This window comes from Lonchura striata, chromosome 3 (genome assembly GCF_046129695.1).
Source record: "Lonchura striata isolate bLonStr1 chromosome 3, bLonStr1.mat, whole genome shotgun sequence".
Lineage (NCBI taxonomy): Eukaryota > Metazoa > Chordata > Aves > Passeriformes > Estrildidae > Lonchura > Lonchura striata.
The window spans coordinates 53,060,654-53,083,625 of NC_134605.1; the positions used below are offsets into that span (position 1 = coordinate 53,060,654).

The 22,972-nt window shown below is 38.8% G+C and overlaps 1 protein-coding gene across 2 annotated transcripts in view; it reads left to right on the top strand.

Annotated features, from left to right (window-relative positions):
• The first annotated feature begins 229 nt into the window (after nucleotides 1-229).
• The window catches only part of AIG1 (androgen induced 1), a 131,016-nt gene continuing 108,273 nt past the window's right edge, over nucleotides 230-22,972 (top strand). The window contains exons 1-2 of one of the 2 annotated variants that reach the window (XM_031504348.2): nucleotides 230-554; nucleotides 705-950. In XM_031504348.2, coding sequence (XP_031360208.1) covers nucleotides 414-554; nucleotides 705-716 — 153 coding nt within the window. In that variant the 5' untranslated portion in view covers nucleotides 230-413 and the 3' untranslated portion in view covers nucleotides 717-950. Of the gene's footprint in view, nucleotides 555-704; nucleotides 951-22,972 lie in introns of those variants that run through there. The other variant, XM_031504347.2, reaches the window with a different exon arrangement.

Sequence of the window (22,972 nt, forward strand, 5' to 3'; positions counted from 1 at the left end):
CAGCGGCCGCGCGTTCCTGCGAGCCGGGCCCGGGCAGCGCGGAGCTGCTGACTCACCGCAGCTCGCGCTTGGGAACCGGCGCGCAGCCGGGCTCTGCAATTAACTCGCGCTCACACCGGCGTCCCTCCGCTCCCCCGCGAACGGCCCGGCCTCCTCCGGCCCGCCCGGGACGCGGAGCTGAGGCTCGGGAGCGCGCCGAGCCCGCCCGGCTGCCGCCGCCGCCGCCGCACCGCGCGGGCCCTGCGCTCCGCCCCGGCCGGGCCGCGGGGGCGCTCGGAGTCCCGCCCGCACGGCGCGCACACACCGGGACACACGGACACACATCGGGACACACGGACACACACACACGGGGCACTGGGACACGGACACGGACACGGACACAGGCACACGGAGGCGCACCCCGCGCCGCAAACATGGCGCTGGTGCCCTGCCAGGTGCTGCGCGCCGCCATCCTCCTGTCCTATTGCTCCATCCTGTGCAATTACAAGGCCATTGACATGCCCGCGCATCAGACCTATGGAGGCAGCTGGAAATTTCTGACCTTCATAGACCTGGTAAGTGCCCCCGGCGGCGGCCGTGGCCCTGCCCCCTCCCTCGGGCTGCCCGTGGAGCGGCCGCGGCCCGGGTGCATCGCGGCCCCCGGCGCTCGACGGCTTCGCCATGCGGTGACCTTAAAGCGGGGCGGCGACATGTCGGGGCTGCAGGGCCGGCCGTGAGAGGAGCCAGCCGGACACCGCGGAGCCGGGTGGTTCGAACGGAGAGAGGCACGGACAAAGCCGAGCGGCTGCTGCGTGTGAGCGGCCCTGGGGAAGGTGCGCCTGACAGCCTGTCACCCGTCCCAGTGCTGGTGATGTGTTTCGCCTTTTCTAATGGCCGACAGTGAACACCAGAACCTGCTGGCCCAGCATCTGGCTCCCGTGTGCTGTCAAAATAAAATATATGTCTTGCTCCTTTTGGCCCTTCTGAGGAATCCATCCGTGACAGGTGCAAGTGTGTCAGTGATGCAAAAAGAGCCAGGCAACTCCAACTTGCCAGATCCAGTTAGTTTTGGTTGCAAATCCATAAAGGAGTGTATTAAATAAAAGACATGTCATTTCATCATATTTCTTCATAAGGGTCCAGATCTGTAAGTCACCAGCATGCTGGCCTGCTGGAGAGCACCAGGTGCTAGTCAGGGCTATTTCTAATCTAAACTTCCTAAGCCTGCTGCCCCCACAACAAGTGTTCCCTTAGTGCAGGTGGGAGGAGAGGGGGCGGGAGGAAGAGAGGAGATGGGAGGAGAAACTTCCTTTCTGGTTCAGAAATATGATAGCCAACTTACACCTAGTACCTAGATCAAAATACTTTTTTTTCTTTGTATCCACGGTGTAACAAGGTGAGAAATTTTTCCAGCTCCAACTCACCGAAAAGTCCCCAAATGCAGGTATTTCAGTGCCTCCCAGCAATAACACCTCACTCAGAACTTCATTGTAGATTCACAAGTACTGCTGCTATTGCCTACATGCATGGTGCTGACTCAACAGGTTGAATTTGTGGGCTTGTAGGCCAAAGACTGAAACACTCATAGCCAAGCAGGTCAAGTGAACAAATTTCTGTATCAGGATTGAGTTAAGGTTCACTGAGGTCCGTATTTTATTTGCAGAGAAGAAGCATCTACTGTATTTTTCACTTAGGATAATTTTTTTTGTAGGTGCAAAAATTTGCTGGAGATTTGAGGATCCACAGCAGTAGCTAGTGCTTTTGCTGCAACTCTAAATTAGTGTCTTAAGGCTTGTTGTTTCTCTGGAGGACAAACTGGAATCTGTGTTTTTTACTTTTTGGGTTGCTGAACAGTACTGTCTATAATACTGGTTAATAGAAGTTAAAATAAAAGCCCAGTAAGTTACGGGGGTAGCTGTTGACTTCAGTGACAGTTGAACTGGAAGTGAACCAGCCAAATCTAAAAGGTGATAATCTCTTTGAGTCTCCTTCACCTTTTTCTCTTTTCTCCTAGCCCTGACAGTTGCTTGAGGACTGTCAACCAGGGTTGTCGTACAGTGGAAATTTAACTGTAAATGATAGTCATAGTTTTCCAAAAATTATATCCTTGTCGATGGCGAGTTCACGTGGACTTTTCCATCAAAGTATGTATATGGTTCGGGTGACATCTGTCAGGGCTCAAAAGGTCATGGTAGATACATAGTGTTTTTTAAAACAGCTAGAATAGGTATCAACTGCAGCTAGTTATTTCTGTCCTTTAGCTAATAGTTGTCATATGTTTCTCATAGTCAAGCCCAGTAGTTAAAAAAAGATTTAGCAAATTCTTACAGTGTTCAGACCTTCAAAATAACACACAATTCAATGGCTTGAATGCTTTTCTCAGTGCTAGCCAGTATGCAGAGCTCTCCACTTGCTGATGATACTTCTTTATGTACAAATGGCCCTGCCAGCATCTTATGTAAGCAAATCCATCTTTCTGTTCCATGGGATGACTAGGAGACTTGACAAAGGAAAACCAGTTAGATTCCTGAGGAGAATACCAGGAGGCATGGTTGGAGGATGTTAGGCACGTTTCCAAAATCCTGTATCTTGACTAAGTCTTGAAAAGCTCTTCCATAAGTTTCAGTTTGCTCAGCCATGTGCACTGTTCCTGTGTCAGTCACATTCAAAGGCTGTCTAGACAAAATATCATCAATGCCAGAGTCTTGGCAGACGTGTGTTCTTGCTACAGATTGTACCTCCACAAACAGAATTTCATCTTTGACATCACAGAAGCACGTAGAAGTTCTCTGCTTCCAAAAACTGCTACCAGTTTTTGAGAAAAGTCAGTTTATTACTTTAATCTGAAAAGTAATAAACTGACTTTTCTCAAAAGAACTTCTGCATGCTTCTGTTTATTACTTTAATCTGAAAAGTAGTTTGGATTTTTTTCCATCTGTCCATTTGCAAAGGGATGTTCATTCCAGTCTCAGCATCCATAAATCTCTTGGAGTTTTAAGTAGACAGTTTTGTAGAGGTGCTGTGAGAAATGATTTACAGTTATCTGCAGATATTATACCTTTGAACTGAATTATGAAAATCTAGTCGTTTGGACTCTAAAACATGGAACAGTAAAACATTATAAGTGTATGCAGTGATTTGAACAGTAGACTTTGAGCCCTCACACTGTTCACGGAAGTTGAGCATTATGAGGAAGTCTTTTAATACAAATGTAATGTCGATGTCCATTCAAAGTATTTTGGATGTTCATATCTAAGTAGTGTTTTGGATGCCAATGTTCATTCCTAATCTCTTCTGTCCTTGAATTAGGAAGGAACCAATGACTTTTAACTGCTCTCATTCTGATGACTTACTTTTTTTTGCAGTTGCAAATCTGGTGGCAGCGTTCCCTAAAACACCTGTAACAGTGGAATATTTTTCTGGTTTATGAAGAAAACATATTGCACAGGCAATATGTTTTGACATTACATTCAAGATGCTCATGTCTGTTGTTACTAATAGTTATATCTCCACTTCAGCCTTTCTTCTTGGTATACAGAGGTGGTAGATACTTACCCTGCTTATTCAAAAGATGGTAAAGATACCTGCCTAGTACCTGTGTATTCCAAAGCCCACACAGAAAAGACAGTGGTGTCTTCTTTGTCATGTATAGAGTGGAAAACCAAGGTATGAAGAGGTAAAGAATTGCTGCCAAAACCAGTCAGTGGGCCCAGCAGATGGAATTATGGAACTGACTATTCAGGCTAGTTCAAAACTACATATTGCTTTCATTTAAACTCAAAACACAAACCAAGCCCTGAAGTTAGTTCCTGTGAAAACAGCAAAGAATTGGATTCAGATGGGATATTTCAAGAAAGGGGCCTAAAATTTCTTCTATAGCTGCCTTTGTTTAACTTAGATTCACGATTTTGTGCTTTAATAGTAGAATGCTGCAGGACAACACTGTCCTGTGCTGCATCCCATAAATACATTGTTGAGCCTCATAGCTGAAATTTAAGTTAGGCCGGAAATGATGCCAGCAAATATTCTTTGCAACAAGTTTGTCATCTTACATAAATCCCCCAGAAATGTTCCTTACACGGTTTTGTAGGTACTTGAAGTAGCTGGATTAAAAATAATAGTACCTGGTCATCCTGCATAAACTGCAATTACACACTTGCCTTTATAAATACACATTTATTGAGGAATCCATTGCACCAACTTGTTTAAAAGTTACTATTGAATTTTATTCTTCAGTTTCTCTTGGATCTCTTACTGTTGTTGGGAGAGGAGGCAAAATTAAAAAGAATTTGTCTTCTGGAATAAAGTGGAGAGCCTGTGGGTTGCCAGAAGAAGACCGAATCTGCTTTTTGGTTTTGAGTGTGTGTACTAATTAGCAGAAAAGTAACTTAGAGTTGTAAGTATGTACCTCCTTAGTAAGGGATGGTCTAAATACCTTCTAATTTTCATTGTGCAGTTTCTCTGGAAAACTTACTCCTCAAAGAAAGTAGAGTAAACCAAGATACGAGTGCACATATAGGAACAAATTTATGTTTTTTTTAGTTTTGTATTTTATATAATTATAAGGTCTCCCTGATAGGCAACACAGGGTAGTTAGAGACAAAAAGCAAGGCTAGATATTTTGAAGCAGTCTCAAATGTTATGTTTTATGCTTAATCATCATAAAATTAATGGTCCAAATTCAAATATCAGAATGTTAACCTGGGTATTCCTATGATTTGATTCAGGGCAGCCAAAGCTAGAGTGGAACAGATTTTGTTCATATATATCTGCCTGATGCTACACATTTATTATTCTCTTGAAAGAAATAGCAGGATGCTGTGTGAACTTTTTATACATTGCCTAGCAGATTGAGTTCTGCAAAAAATAGGAATGTGCTCTGTTCCCAGCCCATATTTTTTCCCAGTAAATGTTGCATTTTTTTTACAGAAAACACCTTTAGATTTAGTTTTATTAAGTTCAAATAAGTGATCAGAACTTATATCCTTGTCTTGGAAAACTTTAAGAGGGCCATGTTATCAACAGGACTAGAGATTCAAGTTGTTAGATTTAAAATTTATTTATTTAGTGTATTAGTTATTAAATCATATGAGATATGGTTACTAGACAACCAAAAAAGATCAGTTTAACAAAGCACAGCTAAAACTTTTTCGTGGTTTTTCCCCAATTTGGATTTAGTCGAGCTGATAGGAAATAAAAGGACCAGAAAATACTAGAGACCAAAAGTTTCAGAATTAAGGAATAAAAAACTATACTATTGGTGTATTATTTGAAATAGAGCAAGTTTCATTGCTAACTGCCACAAGCAGAGGACAAAAGTGAAAACTGATTCCACACTGTATGGAACATAACTATGACCCTTTTAGAGGATTTCCCTTAGTAAAATAAATTTCACCTTATGATTTCCTTTTTCATAATCTGTAAAGTGAGCCTGATATGCAAGAGTTTTATGGCTTTTGAGTGAAAAGATTCCAGAAGTGTTAAATATTACTATGTATTATTTCCAGTAGTAATTCTTCATCATATCTAAACATCTCTGTGGTGTTACTATAGCAGACAATACAGTCAATGGAGAATTTATCAGTTTACATAGAAAAGATTGTGTTTTAAGGAATAGCAAGATGACGTTTCCTAATGATATTTAAGGTAGTTGAAAGAAAAGGTAACAGTATAGGTAGGAGAGAATTTTAAGTGTTTCAGAGCATTTTTTTCACTCGTGGGCTGTAAACATGTCTGGGGAAGAGTAATGTATAGTGCTGTTGATGCAGTAATAAAAATGTAATAGTGTCGCCCTTCTTTATTCATAGAGCCGTTTTCCATTTGCTGTTGGTAGTGCAATTACAAATTGAGTGGAATTTGAGCACAACGCTGGAGTGTTCTGTTTTCACATTGCATTAGTCTGCCTTTATTTTACAATTGTACTTAAGTATGATGTACATTTAATTTGGGAATTCTCATGGAAGTTATGGCTATCTTGAACTATTTGTGTTGGCAATAGGGTTGGCAGCCTAACGCAGGAGAATAGAAGAGAGGAAAAATTGGGATAACTTTCCATGATGATAGATTTAACTAATGTCAGTAATATTATTTTAGAACTTAGAGTAGATAAGTGTTATGCAGCAGTGCCATCTTGTACAGTCTGTAGAGTTTTGCCAGAACAGTTTCAAATGCTGAAACTTCAAGAAGTTGGTTTAGTAGTCTATTGGTTGCCCTTTGAAAAACATCCTATTTACTTAAGTTGTGTAACAGTTGAATTATTTTCTTTAAAATTTTATTATCGTGGTAAGGTTAATTAAAATAATCTTATATGCCTTCATATGGCAAAATTGTTTTAAACAATTGCTTTAAACAAGGACAACACATCTAGTGTTCTACATTAGTGTTCTTCGATGAAGTAAATTTGGTTCTGAGCTGTCCTAATCCATTGTGAATATAAGTATTTAAAAAATATTTAATCAATGTATTTTTGACTTTATATTTGTGTTATGTTAATGCAGCCATGTAAGTTAATACAAGAAATAGATTCTGGAAGATTGACCTTCTTAAGTTTTAGTAAAGATCTATATAACCTATCAAATAACACCCTTAACTAGTATAGAAAATTACAAACTTAGTGTTCTAAATTAAATACATTTGCAATAAAAATCAAATAATGGTTGATTCTTTGCAGTTACATGAACCTTAAGATGTACAAGGACTTGTAGGGTAGATATCCATGTGAGTAATTTCTTGCTTTGGCCTTAGGCTGAAAAAGAGTATGTGCTAATATGCTACTGTACAACAAATCTGAATTTGACCTGTAAGTAAAAAAAAAAACCTTTGTGAAATCACAAAACCTTCACATTCCACAGATACAGGTTTGAAGATTTGAAGTAAAATGGTAGAATGTAATTAAGAAAAAATAGGCAATTCTACAGTCTATTGAACGCAATAGATGAAATTCCTTGTGAAGGATTATGCTGAGTGTGTATTTACCTAAACAAACCAATAAAAAGTATCTTCGATTCCTTCTATTAGTTGAAGTATTTTCTATGCTGCAGTCTTCCATATCTAATAATAGGTTTTGTGAGGGTCTGCATATCCTAATGCAGTATTTAGGAAATATTTTTTCTAATTGTGCTATTTTAATATAGTCTCTGATAGTGGGAGGAGCTCAGTGTGGGTGGAGAATTTCTTGTCATTTGGAGCTCTAATTGCTAATGCAATTCCAGGCAGTAAATGTAAAAAAGATCACCACCAGTGACAGGTTAGTATGCTCATATGTTTTCTGCAGAATTCAAGAGTGAAATAAATATTGTTGTATAAGAAAGTTCACATTGGATATTTCTGTGTTTGAAATAAAGGTGGAGTTACTGCTTGCAAAACACTCATGCAAAACATCAAACTCCTTCCAGTGTAGGTTTTTGGGATTTTCTTAAAGTATTTGAATCTAGTCTTCTCATCTTGATGTTCCACTATATGTATGTATATATGGATAAATATGGCTTATAAGGTAAAAAACTTGACAATTTACTTATTTTGTAGACCAGCTGTTTAAGTGGGTGAATATGGAAAGCTTTAATCCTTCCAATGAAAGCTTTTTCAAATTTTGCCTTATTTGCCAGCATTTATTTGTATAATTACATTTTCCCCATACTGTATTTTCCAGGGCTCTGAATTTGTTATTAGTCTTCAAAGCTTTGCCGGCTTTGTTCTATTACTCTTACTATGTATAATGCAAGATTTTTTGCAACTCAGTATATTAAATATGCTACCACTGAAAAAGCTGTGTTTAACTTTAGTGGATGGAAAAGTTAACCCAACTCTGAAGAAAAAAAAAATTCTGTTGGAAGCTTAAATAAAACTTCCAGACTTTTCAGACAGGAAGAAACTCTAAGTTAAAATTTATGAGTATGTTTTGGTAAGACTTAAAAAAAGCCCCTCTCCCAATTAGAACTGTGATTAAGTTTTTGGTTTTTTTTTTTAATACTGCAAAATTGCATTTATGCTGCAAAATGTAGGGATTCTGTTGGTTGAAAACAGGCTAATCTTATGTGAAATACTAGGGGAAAATAAGAACCTGATTTTCATTTGTATGAGGGCTTCCTCTGGCAACATAGCTAAATCCCAATTTTCCCTTGAGAGTTTCAGCGTACCATTTGGATGCTTCTAGTTGCATTCCCTGAATATCCTGTCTTGCCACTGCCCATACAAGCATCCAGTTTACAATAGGTTTTCCAATCAAATATGCCAAAAGGTGCAATTGTATAATTGGAATATATAATAATTTCCACTTTAATCTGTTTGTAGCTGACATGGTTCAGAGGTATTTTTGCTGCAGTTGTCTGTCAGGTTAGTTGTTTTAAAGTGCATGAGGACTCTGCAGTGTAGCTAAAAACAAAACTAGTACTGCTGCATTTTTCCTAGCTGAATATTTGTTGTTCTGGTTAAGTAGACTAGAACGTGTAGGAGAGCAGGATGTAAAATCCCTCACTAATTCCTTCCTTACTTGTAAACCAACACACAAGGGGTAGTGGATTTTTGCAATTAATTGGTCCAACTTAAACAATTTGAGAGGCTGAATCTTAACTCTACCAAATGCTGCTAGACTCTTCAGACTGTTTGAGCTCCTTGTGCAGGGAGAGACCTAGCTGAGAATTTAAATTTTAATCTATTAGGGATTGATTGTCTCATTTTTGGTTTCAGGCAGTGCTGTCTGTATTTGTATATTTTTTTAAAGCTAGGGGTTTGTCAACCTGAGGGCAAATTTACTTTTCTCTTCCCTATATTTGTGTATATTTTATAATGTGTGTTGAAGCCTTCTGGTCCTCACAGCACATAAGTAATAAATCATTATTTATTATTATTGATATTATTATTAGAATTCAGCAGGAGTGGGAGCTCCACATGCAAAGTACAGGTGGCATATGTTCCTAAACGTACTCAATCAGATGCAAAAGGAAGAAAAAGAAACTACTGACTTGAACTGCTGCTATATGAATTGGTGAAATGCCAAGAACACAAAAGGGATGTTTTTCCTGCAAGGTGCTTAACATGCTTGCGCCTGAAAGTGGTGGAAGCATTTCAGACAGCTGATGCTGGGGCAAGTGGCTGATCCTGAGGCACGGCAGTGGGGCCCTTGCCCATAGGGAAGACATAAGTTGTTCACGGCCACTGCTTGCTCAGGCTCAGCTTGTTAAGAAAGAAAGTGGGGAAGTGAGAGAGAAAAGGAATCATGACAGCACTTTGTACCTGGGGCGCATAGGTGACAGAGTGCCCCATGCTGACCAGTGTTGTGTTGTGACAAGCTGGTATTTAGTTATTTGACTGCCAGCTATGAGACCAAAGTGAGGGAGGGCAAGGGGTGGAGATGCAGGTTGGCTGGTATTTCTTGGTTAAACCAGCATGTGTTAGCTTCCTCAGACTTCCCTCCTTTCCTTTTCCTCTCTGTCATTTCTTCTTCCCACACACCCACACAGTCTCCCCACATAGTCCCCCTGGCTGGGGGCACTGGTGCCACAGTACCACTTCCCTGCGCATACGTGTTTGGTTTAGCATGCTGTGCTCAGCGCAGGGTGCTTGCAAAGCTTGTCCCTAGTTAGAAGCCATATGCACTGACAGATGCAGAGGTCCCCATTTGCTGTTCACTTAGGCTTACAAACAAATGGAGACTCCATGCTGTGAAAACTTTCTTAACTTGGGTTTACTTGTTCTATCTATGTTCCAAAGACTGTGCAGTAAACACAATTGTCTGCATTCCAGTAGGTCCCAGGAAGTGAGTCCCAAGAATGCATGAGTCACAGTGGAAACCTCTGCTGTGTGGAACTGCATAGCACTGTACTTTTAAACTGGACGTTCAGGAGACTGGAAGGGATTCGGTGTGTTTAGGTGTGAATACACATCTTTGTGTACATTTGATATAATAGTTATTTACCTATGCTGCACATAATTTGAAAATACCAAACTTCCAAAATACAAAGTTCATAGGAGCTACTGTAACAAAATACAAAGTTTGTAAGAGCTACTCTGTTCCATAGCCTCTTCATATGCTGTGCACATCTCAGTAAATTGGTCTGCTACTATTGAAGTCAGTTTAGGTCAGCAATTAATGAATAATGGGTCAAAGATTACAGCGGTTCAAGATGCTTTTCAAGTTTTTCAGTGTTGACTGTAGAGGACAGGAGAGAGTAGACAGCTTTTGGGTCAGCTGTCTCATGACCTACCATGGCTAGAAAGGGATATTCCTGCATTTATTAAGCAGCTAACGATCTTTCTAATTCTAATGTGTTATTATAGAAGATTAGCGAACAAATCTCCTTGACTCATTGCCAGTTTAATTTCAGAAGCTAGACACCTCAGGTTTTCCATAGATTCTATTATATGCTTTTAAGTTACATTGCATTTCAGGCTAAGTTTTATTTTCTTTTTTCATGGTTTGGGGCAGAAGCTACTTACAATTATTACCAAATACTACTAAAATACTTCAAAGATGGTTTGTTCCCTATTAATTACAAGGCTGAGTTCAAATGATGAGATGTATTTTATGACAATGCATTTTAGGAAGGGGTAGAGGGACCTCTTATTACTTTGAAGATTTGGACCAGTGGGATCTGAACGTCTCGATTTTAAAATTCAACCTGCAACATAAAAGCAAAATATGAATGTTCTTGAGGTTATGCAAGGGATTACTCTTTTCATCTACTGCTGGCTTTGTCAGTGAAAGTGCTGTCCCATTGCCCTGATCCATTTGTGCTCCTCATTGCTCAGTCAGGCTCCTCAGTTAGAGTTGCTGTCAGCTATCAGTCTATTTTCTGCCTTTTTTTTTGTCTTACAGGAATCGCCCTGTTCGATATCTATTCCCCTGTTCTAGTATTTTCTAACCCAGCAGTCTCCTTGATGTTTCAGCTCTGTATTGCAGTTCCAGTTGCACACCCAGTGCTTTTCCAGAAGCCTGTGTTTTCCTGCCAAGTGCTGCTGTTCTTACCCACATACTCCTTACACACCTTCCCTGCCATTCACACATGAATGTCTTTCCTTCCAGTGCATTCATGTATTTTTCTGTGTTCTCACCTTGTCCTTCCCAAATAACAGACCTACTCAGTGTCATTCATTTTCCTGTGTTTTTAAAGCATCTTGTATAGACCCAAACCAATAAAAAATAAGCCATCTTCCATTAGAAAAACTTGATCTTGGCATGGTGTGGCCTTAAATAAACCAGTTTGGAAATTATGCTGTTACATAAGACTCTTAGCTTTGCTTTCTGTATTTGAACAAGTTTTTAAGCATCCTGTTTACAGGAAAAAAAAAGCCTGTAAGTGTTAAGCATAATGGCTCATGATCCTAATGTTTATTATGGTGTTAATATCTTGTCATTTCTTGGTAGTTTGCCATTCAATTTTTTAATGATAAAATTTCCAATTCAGAAGCAGGTCCTTGATATAAACTGACATTTAACATGAAAAGCAAAATTATGTACAAAATCGGCCATCAGTATTTATTCTGACATTTTCTATCTTTGATTTTTTTGTAATGTACTTGTTTTAAATGAGATGCCAAAATTGTTTAAATTGTATTTTATATTTCCTAATAAGAAAACCTGTCCTTTATAAATCATTGTGAGGTTTGAAATCTACTACTTTCAGTGAAATGAACAAAAATGGTTTTGAACATTGCTTAGCTTTTCAGCAGTTAATAGAAGCAGCTTCTTCTTTTTTTTTTTTTTTTTTTTTTTTTTTCATGTGAACAGTCAGGGTGCTGTATTATGATGGGAGCACTTTGGTCTCAATACCACTTCTGTCAGAGAGTTCAGCCCTACCACAGGCCCTACCTGTGTGGCACATCCCTGGAACCATTGTTCACAACTGTTTTGTGAGAAAATGTCCCAGGAAGTCAGTGCATCTCGCAAAGGTCCCGATCCATAGGGATATTTGATATTACTTCGACAGGTAATGGGAAGGTAGCAAAGATCTTGATCTACAGGGGTATTTTGATGTTACTTTGACAGATGATGAGAAGGTATTATTCTCTCTCTATTATTCACATGTGTTCTGCCTAGTTTGCACAGGAGTTGAGTTCAGACTCTGAGTTCTGGGAGATACAAAGCATCCACATATGTATGCAACTTAGAAATATGTGATTTTTCAACACATTGTAAGATAAGACATAAAATATTGGAGGATGCTTTTTTCTGTTTTTTTTTTATTATTATTTTAACGCCTCTTCTGGTCTGTAAATTTAGAAATTATGTATTTGTTTCAGATGGGAAGAAAAAACCAATTTCACAATTTCTTGTAAGGAAAAAGATTTAGAAAAAGTATTTCAAAATAATGGTTTCAGAGCAGTTGAACTGATCAAGTAAAAACAAGACATTTGATTGTCTTAATTAAAATACTCGGACAAAACAACATTACAAAGGAATCAGCCATTGTAGTGAGAAATTGTTATTCAGAAATATTTTGTCAGTGGTGTTAATTGAAAATGTGTTAAATTTCCCTTAGCAAGGGACAGATTGAAGTCACAAGAGAACTATAACACTGAAAGTTGTGACTTAATCATAACTATTACCTTATTTCATAGGAATTGCACCTGTGCTGTGTGGAATAGTCAATGCAAACCTAAATTTGAGAGTCAGAAGAGGATGTGATAAATCCAAGCCCAGAAAATAACAACTGTTTAACCCTTCTCTTTTTATTTTTTATTTATTTGAAGTATGTATAACCTGATTACAAGGATTAGTAAGTATTTTGAAGACAAAACCAAATAATAATAATATGGTACAAGATAAGTTCTCTTCTGGCCAGTCTTTCCCTTGCAGACTTTTATTTTGCCAGCCTTGTTTCTTGTGCTAAGTGAATATGACCGAGCAGTATTTGCCAGAAAAAGAACTGTAGTGATGGAGGCAAACATGTTTTATGAGATACTTATTTGCATGGTGTGCCTGTGTCTCAGTGGTGTATTTTCAGACAAGGTCTCTTTGGCTAGGCTGTGGTATAGACAGCCTTGAGCACTCATTCTGAATCACTCCAGTGTCTTCGTGCTGGTCTCAAGCGTATATATCTTGTGTGAGAGAAGACATATCCTTGATATTCAGAATTCCGTAGAGTAAACTGACCTTTTTAAAGAACTCTTTCTAAACCAGGTAGGTGGGGATTCAGCATTCTGAATCAGACCTGGAACAGACCCATCTTTTATTAATATAATGTCTTCTGATTTACTGCAGGAAGACACTGAAATGATTAAGTGTACCAGCAGTCTGCATAAAATGCTTGGGTGACCTCCGAAGCACTATGATAAATATCAAAGAAAAAATTTTAAACCTGTATGATCAGCTTAAGGAAAATTAAGGCCATATCTCAGTTTGTTGGAAATGCTGTTAAAGTAGGAAGACAGGTAGTGCCTGCAGAATGGCAGAAGATCTAGGTCACATCTTTTTCCATATGACCTGAAATGAATGAGTATGCTGGGTGGAAAGTATCTTTCCACTGAGTTTGTTTTGCAGTTTTTCTCCTTGGTGGTTTTACCAAAAGAAAGCACAGGTAAATCATATAAACAGCTAATTGACCATTCTAAGTGATCAATCTTGTCTGTTCCCTTTAGGGATGCTTACATGTGTACCATCTCCTTTGTTCTCCTTATTCCAAGAAAGAAGCAGTACACACATAGAGATCTTCCAAAAAAAAAAAAATAACATCTTCTGATAGCAAGCGTCTTACTAAAATTACTTTGTAGTGCCATTGTACCTTTTATTACAAGATCTCAAAGCACTTAAGAAATATTTGCTAACTAAGCCTCACATCTCTGTGCAGAGAAGTCTGATTTGAATCAAACGCAAACACAGCAGACAAGACACTGAAATTGGCTGGACATATAGTCATTAAAATCCTTTAGGAATTACCTTAGTTGTGTAATCTGTATGCAAAACATTGTTAATCTCAGGTGGTTCAGGAGATGATGTGGGGCAGAGGCTGCCCACAGATTACCCCTATTGAGCCTTCCGTTTTTTTTGCAGGGTGGGGCTGGAGGCTATTTAACCTGCTCTGCCCAGGCTGTTAAGCATCAGCTCCAGCCTGCCCTGTCTCACCTGGTGACTCACTTGGTGCTGCTGCTGCTATTCACTAAGATATGGGAAATGTGTGGACATTGCCATTGGGTGTGAATAAACCCAGTACTTCCCCTTGGTGGATTAGGAGCAACCTAACTCCACTTTGGCCCTACCTTCTTCTGCTGTCCATGATAAGAACCACAGCCTGGGATAGCTTTGGCCCTTCTTGGTGTTGCAAGAGGTACTGTCTTCAGCCTATGCCTACCCAGCCACTGCAGAGCAAGAGGCAGGAGAGGCAGGGTGCATGTTTACATGCTGGATGTAGGCGAGTGCATTTGATGGAACAGGAAGGGTGATCTGAGTACAGGCTGCTGATGAGGGAGAAGGAAGAGACACAGCTATTTAAAGGGTAGAACGTAGGCTGCTGCTGTGGGTGCAGTGTGGGTGATTGCTGCAGCAGCACTTGAAGAGGCATAGCTCCAGCAGGGCAGGTTGACCTTAAGAGAAAAAAGATGAGGGCCATGGACTGGAGATCTATCTGCCTGTGTGCATGCTGACGTCAGGACATCCTCAGTCTGCAACAGCTGTTGGAATTATGGACATATTTCTGGACAGAAGGAGGTGTACCTGCACTGTGTAGCATATGTGGCATAAATGAAGAATCTCTGGGAAATGTTTAACCTGCTGGGTGTATACTGTGAAGTTAATCCCTGTGTGAACAGTAGGTGTTTATGCAGAAGAACCAGGCATTCAGCAGCCTGGACAAGTACCATGAGCCCTCGCATGCTGCCTGAAGACAATTTCTAGTTGGAAAGATGGAAAAATGAATGTAGGGTAGCTCTAACCTACACAGAGAACATGTAGGTTAGCATGGAGGCTTCCACCCACATGACCTACTTGTGGAACAGCTTCTTTTTTGAAATAAACAGCGCAGTATCATCCATGCCTGTTTGAGTAGGACGTGTATTTCTGTTGGCTGGAAGAAAGGAAGGTACAGTTGTCAAGCCCAGATGGAGGCTTTGAAATATGCATGATAGTGGCAGCTGTGTGTGGGAAGAATGAGTTGAAGTGTGTTGAGGAGGAGGAGGCTTGTTTACTGTGCTACTGTCTTCTTGTAGCTGCGGAGTTGAATGAGGAGAGAAATGCAGAATGTGTTTCACGTCCATGGATTATTGCTTCACTGTGCTGGACAATTTTTTTCTCCCAATATTCATTACTTGTTTTAAAATTCATAAAGGATCAGTGATTTGCAGTGAGAGAGGCTGCAAAGACTTATCATCCGTATTTGATAGTCCTGGATCCCCATGGATCAAGTCCCTGATTTCTTGAACTGGGCCCTCTGCCTGAAGGTTCCATCTTGAAATGGATCTGGGCTGAGGCAGCTGTGTGCATGCTTTGGAGAGGAATGCATTGTCCTGTCAGCCTTTCTGATCTTGAATTTCATGTATGCCCTTATTTATTAGTGTATTTCATAGTCCATGGTTATGTAAATGGTTAAGCCTATGTATGACTGGCATTTGGGTGTCGGGGCTGTGTTTGTTGTTGCCGTAGTCATTGGCTGGCAGTGATGCTCGGGGTGGCTGCAGGTGAGACCTGGCTGAAGGCAGTGGTGTGCAGCTCGCCCTCTTCCTCATGGGGAAACAGAGGCAGTCGGGGACAGATTGCTGAGGTCTGTCAGCCAAGCCCTGACTACAGGCAGCCTGCTGCTTGCTTCCTTGGTGCCTGCCCTTCTCTCCCTGCTTAGAAAGGCAACCTCTGGTGCTGAGCTGGAGCAGCCCGTAAGGAGACCCAGCTTTCATAACTGTGGAGTGGACCTCCTCTTTTTAGGACAAAAAGCAGTGCCAACCCTAGCCAAAAGGATTAGTGATTCATAAGAGAAACTATATGTAGTTAAAATTATAAAAGAGAGGCAGTTGTGCCATAGACAACAAAAAGTATTGCATTTATGTAGTGAAGTGGATAGTGTCAACTAGTGTTAATTCACAACCTCCTTTGGGTTTTATGTTGTCTTTAGATTTTTGTTTATGGCTTTCAGTCATCTCATTAATTAACACTTTTCTGTGGGGAGAATAAGGGTTCATGTTTTTTTCTTTTTCTCACAAGAATATTTTCTGAGCATGTTTTATTATGTATACATTTTTTTGTGTTCCCATCCCAGAGCTTGAAATTAGTATTCTCTGAATAATTTCCAAGTATCTCTTTGAGCTATGTGGCCCAAAAAGCTCTCTGACTTAAAGCAAATTATCTAAAAAGAAAGTCTGAAGATCTGAGTTTTCTGTTAGAAGAATATCAAGAAGGTATGACCTGCAATAACTTCTATAATCAGAGTCAGTTTTAGCGTCAGGTGCTTTACTTTGTGCTAGTGCTTGGTTTGTCCTGTGCTGTCCGAAGAGCCTTTGCTCTTACACTCAGATAAGGTGTATCTGCCTCTGCAGAATGCCAGTTAATGTAGTGGATGGCTTCCAGATACCCCAGATCTTGAGAGTGGCTGCCATTTTAATCTGTAATCATATGACAGTGATCTCCAAATTTTTATCAGTTGAAAGTCTACGTCCCAAGTCATTAATCTGATCTGAGCTTTAAGCTTACAACTATCAGACTTCTATTATAAGCATCCTTCCTTCCCTCTTCATTTTCTTGTTGGTGAATAAACTGTGCTTCAGACCTTTGCCTTTCATGAGGTATGTCCAAGTATTTTATAAAGAACCACAGCCACAAAAGGAAGCAGCATTGGTATTTATCCTTGCTATGACTTTTCCACAGCTTGATTTTTCTCACCTCAACTGTGACATGGACAACAGTGTAAAGAGCCAAAGTTAGAGGTCATCATATGTTTCATATGGCCAGTTCTCAGGAAATTGCATAAGTCTCTAAAATCCAGTTTTCTTGAAGTCATGAAAAGCACTGAATTGATCAAAGTGTAGAACCATCAAAAAGTGAAATTTACAAGTGTTTGTGTTGGACAAACACAACATCTTCACAACACTTCAAACAGAAGATGCTGCTGCAAATGGAGTGTGAAAAAATTATCTGCTTAATTAGTAGTAAACAATCATGGCACAGAAGGATTTTAGGTGTTTATATTCTCTTAATCATAGCCCAAATTTGCGTCTAACAATTTTGCTTTGAAAATTAGGCTCATTTTATTTTTCTACGCTTTTCCCAATGAGTATGTAACTTTCTTACTGCTAGAATTTCTGTGCATTCTTCATCCAGTTTTAAGGCCTCTAGTTTGCACCTTGTGTTGCCATGTACACCTTAGCAATACAAGTACACATCATTATCATCTGGTAGTGCTTGCATCTTGTCTTCACTTTGTATGTAGACATAGAAGAAATGGAAAGTTCAATACATAGCCTTTATCTAGAGTCAGTCTAATTTTCTTTATTCCATGAAGCAGATACCATTTAGAAATACCTGTTTAATCTGGTAAGCAGGCAAACTGAAGCACTCATTTAAATTTTTGAGCTCCTTGTCAAGGTCTGTAACTGAAAATATTTTTTCCATTATAGAATTATCATCTGCACATTGCTTTATCAGCAAGAGACAGATGTAAGTGGTGTTTATTTAGAAGTGTGCATGTCTATATTTAAGTATGAGAATTCAAAAGATGTCTATAGGAGAGGGAGATAATCAAATAGTGAAGAATTTCTGCCAACTGACTTCTATCAAGGTCAAGAGGATTATTTAATGAGTCTTGGTCAGTCAAGGGTTTTGACTTCTTCCAGAATGTCCTGAGCTTTAAGATGTCATCACGGGGAGTAAATTCTCTGGGCTTCAGTTCATCTATAAAACTGACAACAAAAGTAGCTATTGTTATTTCTCTGGATGACATCTTTAGGTAAAATATGATTTCTCACTGCTTTGTGCTTTGGGCTATGAATTCTGGTAGGTTTCCTTATCAGTTTAAAGTCTTACCTGTAAATGTTAAATGGTTGTAGAGTCTCTCCTGAAATACTAGCTGTAATACTTCTTCACAATTTCGTCAAATAAATCACTAATACAGTATTTCTTAACTACCGTAGTGAATACTTCTTGTCTTAATGTGGAGGATAGTTTATCAAATGTTCTAAACATCAAGGAAAAAATTAATAAAAGAAAAACAGAACAGCAGCTTAATTTTACTGGACAAAATGTAGAGGAATCAATTACTGCCCTTCAGTGCAGCTTATCTGAAAGTCATTCATGTAGACTTTTTCTATGCTTTCATGCTCCAAATACTTAGAAACTTTGCTGCAGTTTAAGTTCAGTAACCACCAGCAGTAGTAGAGTATTGTCATGATTTAACCCCAGCCAGCAATAGAGCACAACACACAGCCCTCGCTCATCCCCCTGTGGTGGGATGGGGGTGAGAATCAGGAGAGTAAAAGTGAGAAAACCCGTGGGTTGAGATAAATTCAACAGGAAAACCAAAAGCTATGCACACAAGCAAAGCAAAACTAGTTTGTTTGCCACTTTTCTTGGGCAGGCAGGTGTTCAGCCATCTTCAGGAAAGCAGGGCTCTGTCACATACATATCATGGTTACTCTGGAAGACAAATGCCATCACTCCAGTCACCTCTTCCTTCTTTTTCCCACTGCTTTATATAAGGAACATGATACCATATGCTATGGAATATCCCTTTGGTCTCTTGGTATCTCTCCCGGCTGTGTCTCCTCCCAACTTCTTGTACACCCCCAGCTTCCTCACTGGTGGGGCAGTGTGAGAGGCAGAAAAAGCCTGGACTTGGTGCAAGCACTGCTCAGCAATAATTTTCAACCCCTTTCAGTGCTAATTTAAAACACAGTCCCATATTAGCTACTCTGAAGGAAATTTACTTTATCCCACTGTATACAGCACAAATAGAAAGTTCAGAGAACACTACATATGTGTGAGATCCATTCAGGGTGTAATAGAGGGCCAAATAAAGGGGAAGGACACGCCCCCCACCCCCCAACAAGGCATATAATGAGAATGGTTGAATCTTATTTGTGGAGTTTATTTAGGCTATATAGAACTGAACTTGTTTTAGGGGGAAAGGTAGCAACAGTCATCCTATCACAGTCTCTTTGTTCTTGTTCTCTCTTTTAGGTGAATTTATCTCTGCAGGTTGAAATAAATGTGATTGTGGTGCCCTAAACAGGCATTAAGGTTCAAGGCTCTAGCTCTAGTTTTCAGGATCAATGGTGGAGAATGTCAGACTCATTTTAAGGAGTGTACATGTCCAAGGTATTAAACTCGAAGACTACAATATCCCAAGATAAACTGAAATTTTCAGTTCAATTGTTACCAGCAATGGAGAAAATAACTTTGGTTACATCTATGTCTTGCCTCTCATATTTTAACTGCCAGAAGAGTCAACTAAGTTCAGTTGATGAAAAGAGAATTTCATCCTAGTTTGTTATTGTCTTGTCTATATTGCACACACCTATAAGAATTCAAATCCTTAAATTATTCTCCCAGTTGATAAGCCCTTTCATAACATACCATTAGCTGTTGGAAAGACTACCTGCAAAACTTTAATAAGCTTTTTCAAGAAATTACATTAGTGCTTCATTTCATATGCAACTTGCCTGGCTGATACTGAAGTGATAACTTTTTTTATCAACATTGTGCATCTTGGTTAAAAGCTGAATTGGTGTTAGTTTGCTGCTGACACCAGCAATGTGGATCCAGGATCCATAATGAGGACCTCACCAAAGTTGGCATCCCTTTAATGTAAACCAGAAGTTTGACAAGGTATGAGTAAGAATTCTTTGTATGACTGAAAAACAGTGGACTGTAAAACCACATAGAAAAGACTAAGCTATTTGTTTCAATGTCTTTCAGTTTCATGGAGATAGAAACAGGTTTTGAACAGTCACTGTAGACTTAAAAGACAGTTCTGGTATGTAAGTGTGTATGTAAAATCTTCCTGACCTGTTTAGACAGAAAATGGCAATAAAAGAATCAGTAATGTACATGCCTAAACATGCACAGATACCTCTGTTTTATTCTAATGGGTGAGTCGAACCTGTCCAGTGCAGATGTTGCAATTGCAGTATGATTTCCAGATTTACATCTGACAACTTGGATAGGGTTTGAATTTTTTTGATTATTTCTATATAAGCATATAAAATAGCAACTAGGTACTACTGAGTACCTTCTAGTTAATGATAGTCTAGTATACAATTTTACACTCAAATCTTTAGTTGGTCTATGTCACCTGACTTTTTTTGCCCTCTGAGTGACATGTTTGAAGTCTTATCAACAGGGAGACACTTACACAAGACCAAGTACTATTGGAGCAGTGTCAGTTCACCAGAATCCTCATGTGAAGCTTAAACCTTTAATAACCATAGGAAAATTCCTTCAGTAGATTGTGAAAATAGTTCAGAAGTGTTTAAAATTTTGTGATCAGCTGGAGTAATTCAAGAGATATATGAATTTCACAAACAATAAAGAGATTTCACAATCCTTGATGCAACCAAACACTTTCCTTACATGATGCCCCAGACATAATGTAATCATAGGATCACTTATGATGGAAGGTAAGCCATGAGGTCATCTAGTCCAATCCCTTAGTCAGATCATGCTCAACACTGACCCAGGTTTCCTAGGACTTCATCCACCCAAGTTCTGACTTGTAAGTTGGAAACCTCCACTCTTCTACAGTTACACATCCATCTCTTTCTGTTGTGTTGTACAGAAGTGCTCAATCATATTGTCTGCTAAGGATCTCACTGGTGATGATCCTGTTTGCTGGATGTGTGATAGTGTAACACGCTCATAATCCGTCACATATCCTACTACAGCATATTTTCAGGTACTTATATAAGCATATACACATCCAGATTTTTCAATAGTTCTTGTTAAATCTAGATGGAGACTGTGCTATTGAAGTTTTTAACAGGCACCACACCGCAGAACTATTTGAAGGTCCTCATTGAGGACCAGAATTTCCTTCAGTATTAGTTGCTTTTTTGACAATGGCTGCTCTCCTCTGCAGATACAGAGAAAGTATTTCTTGTTATTCATTAGGTTAGTTCAGCAACTATTTCATTCACACAGAATTAAGAGAAATCAATTCAGTGAGAAACCAGCTGGGAGTTAGAAAGTAGGAAAACTGGTTTTCCTCCTACTCACCTGCGAATAACAATGAGGTGTGGGAGGATAGTACCTCTAAAATCTTGCAGAGCATAGTGAAAAGAAACACTAAATCTGCTTTTACTTACTACAGAAAACATATAATTTCTTTAGTATGTCATTTAATACATAATGTGTTGTTTTAAGCTTTTCTTTGCATTTGCAACACATCTGAAGTTAAGATCATTTATTTAGTACAGAATTATTCAGAATTCTGCTTGGAGATATTTTAGCAGCCTATCACCAGTCATGATACTTATCTAACAGAAATAAAATAAATGCATTATTTTAGTTACTGTTTTCTAGTATAACAAAAAATAAGGAGTATAGCAATAACCAATATTTCATTTTTTAGGGGAAGTGATTGCCATTTTGTTACTTGGTTTTGGCCCTTACAATTCTGGTTACATTCCTGAACTCTGGAGTCCTTTTTTCTGCTTGTGGTTGACTACGTGGTTGTGTTCAGTGTCATGTTTTTGTAATGCTCACATGGCATCAATGCCTTAGGCCTTATTTCTCTGCAGTTTTCTTCACCAGAGGCTTTATCCAAAAATGGCAAGTAGTGCAAATGTAGCAGTCTGCTTACTAAGTATATCTTAGCACAAGGAAATTGCTTTTTGTTTTGTTTTGTTTTGTCCAGCTACAGTAGTGTTTCCTGTATTTTTTTTCAAGCTGAATTTAAAGCGCTGGTTTGGGTTACAAACCAGTAATTTGCTGTGAATTTGTCTGCTTTGCTCTTGGTTGCTCCTCCTCTGCTGTTATGCAACAGTAAAATTAACAGATGTACTATTTTGCCTTCTTATGAAATAACACTGATAGGGAACATCTCTGTTGTAAATCTTACTCCTCTTTTTGATCTAAATACATATGATGATCTATGAAAGTATTATATATGAAAAAATATCTTTTATTAGTTCTTTAAAAAGATTACCATTAATAAGAGTAAAGAAATTAAAATTGGGAAAGGAGACTTAGTTGTTTTTGAGATTTTATTAAAGATAGTTGGCAATTTATTGGTCTCTGCTTCATGATTTTCTGTGGGTTTTTAAAAAGTCATATCTCAATAGAAATATTACAATATATGTATGTTTGCTCAGTTTACACTGCTGAGTAATGTGCATTGATACACATTATGTTTAGGCTGGTTTGTGACAGTTCCATGTAAAGCACCCTTTCCATATGACATTTAGAATAATTTAAATAAGATCTGGATAAGAAATAAACAGATCATCTCTTTTATCAGTTTCAAGTTTTTTCAAAATATGGTAATGGTCTGATAATACCAAAGAGAAAGTCTTATCTGAAGCTGGCTGTCACTGTATTTAGCAGCAAAACAATTTCTAATTGACTGAGTGCTATTAAGGGGAAGCAAACCTAGAACTGAAGAACATGAGATCCTTTCAGGTTCCTTGTCTGATTTCTTGAGTTGTTCAGAGAGGCAAGAATCTGTCTAATATTTTCTTCATTTCAGTCTGAAAACCTGTGGTAGTGGCAAAAAAACCAAAATAAGGGTAGGAAAATTTGTGTAGAGAAGCAATCATAATGCCGTAATAATACTGTGATATGCAGATTGATTAATTTTTTTCAGCTAAATACATTTCAAATATGGACCTCATGATATGATAGTTATCCGTTTACCATACAAGGTCAATAAACACTTGCTTAAAATATGACCATTTCTGCTGTAGATATTTTGTGCTTATTTTTCAAATTGACTATGGATTAATGTGCTGACCTTGGCATTGATACAGGTGTTACAATTATAGACAGTAAAATCCTGAAGTAATGGTTTTATGTTAATTATAATACTACTTTATTGCAATACTATATAATATTTTGCTTTTAGATGAAGTACATGTTTTGATTATG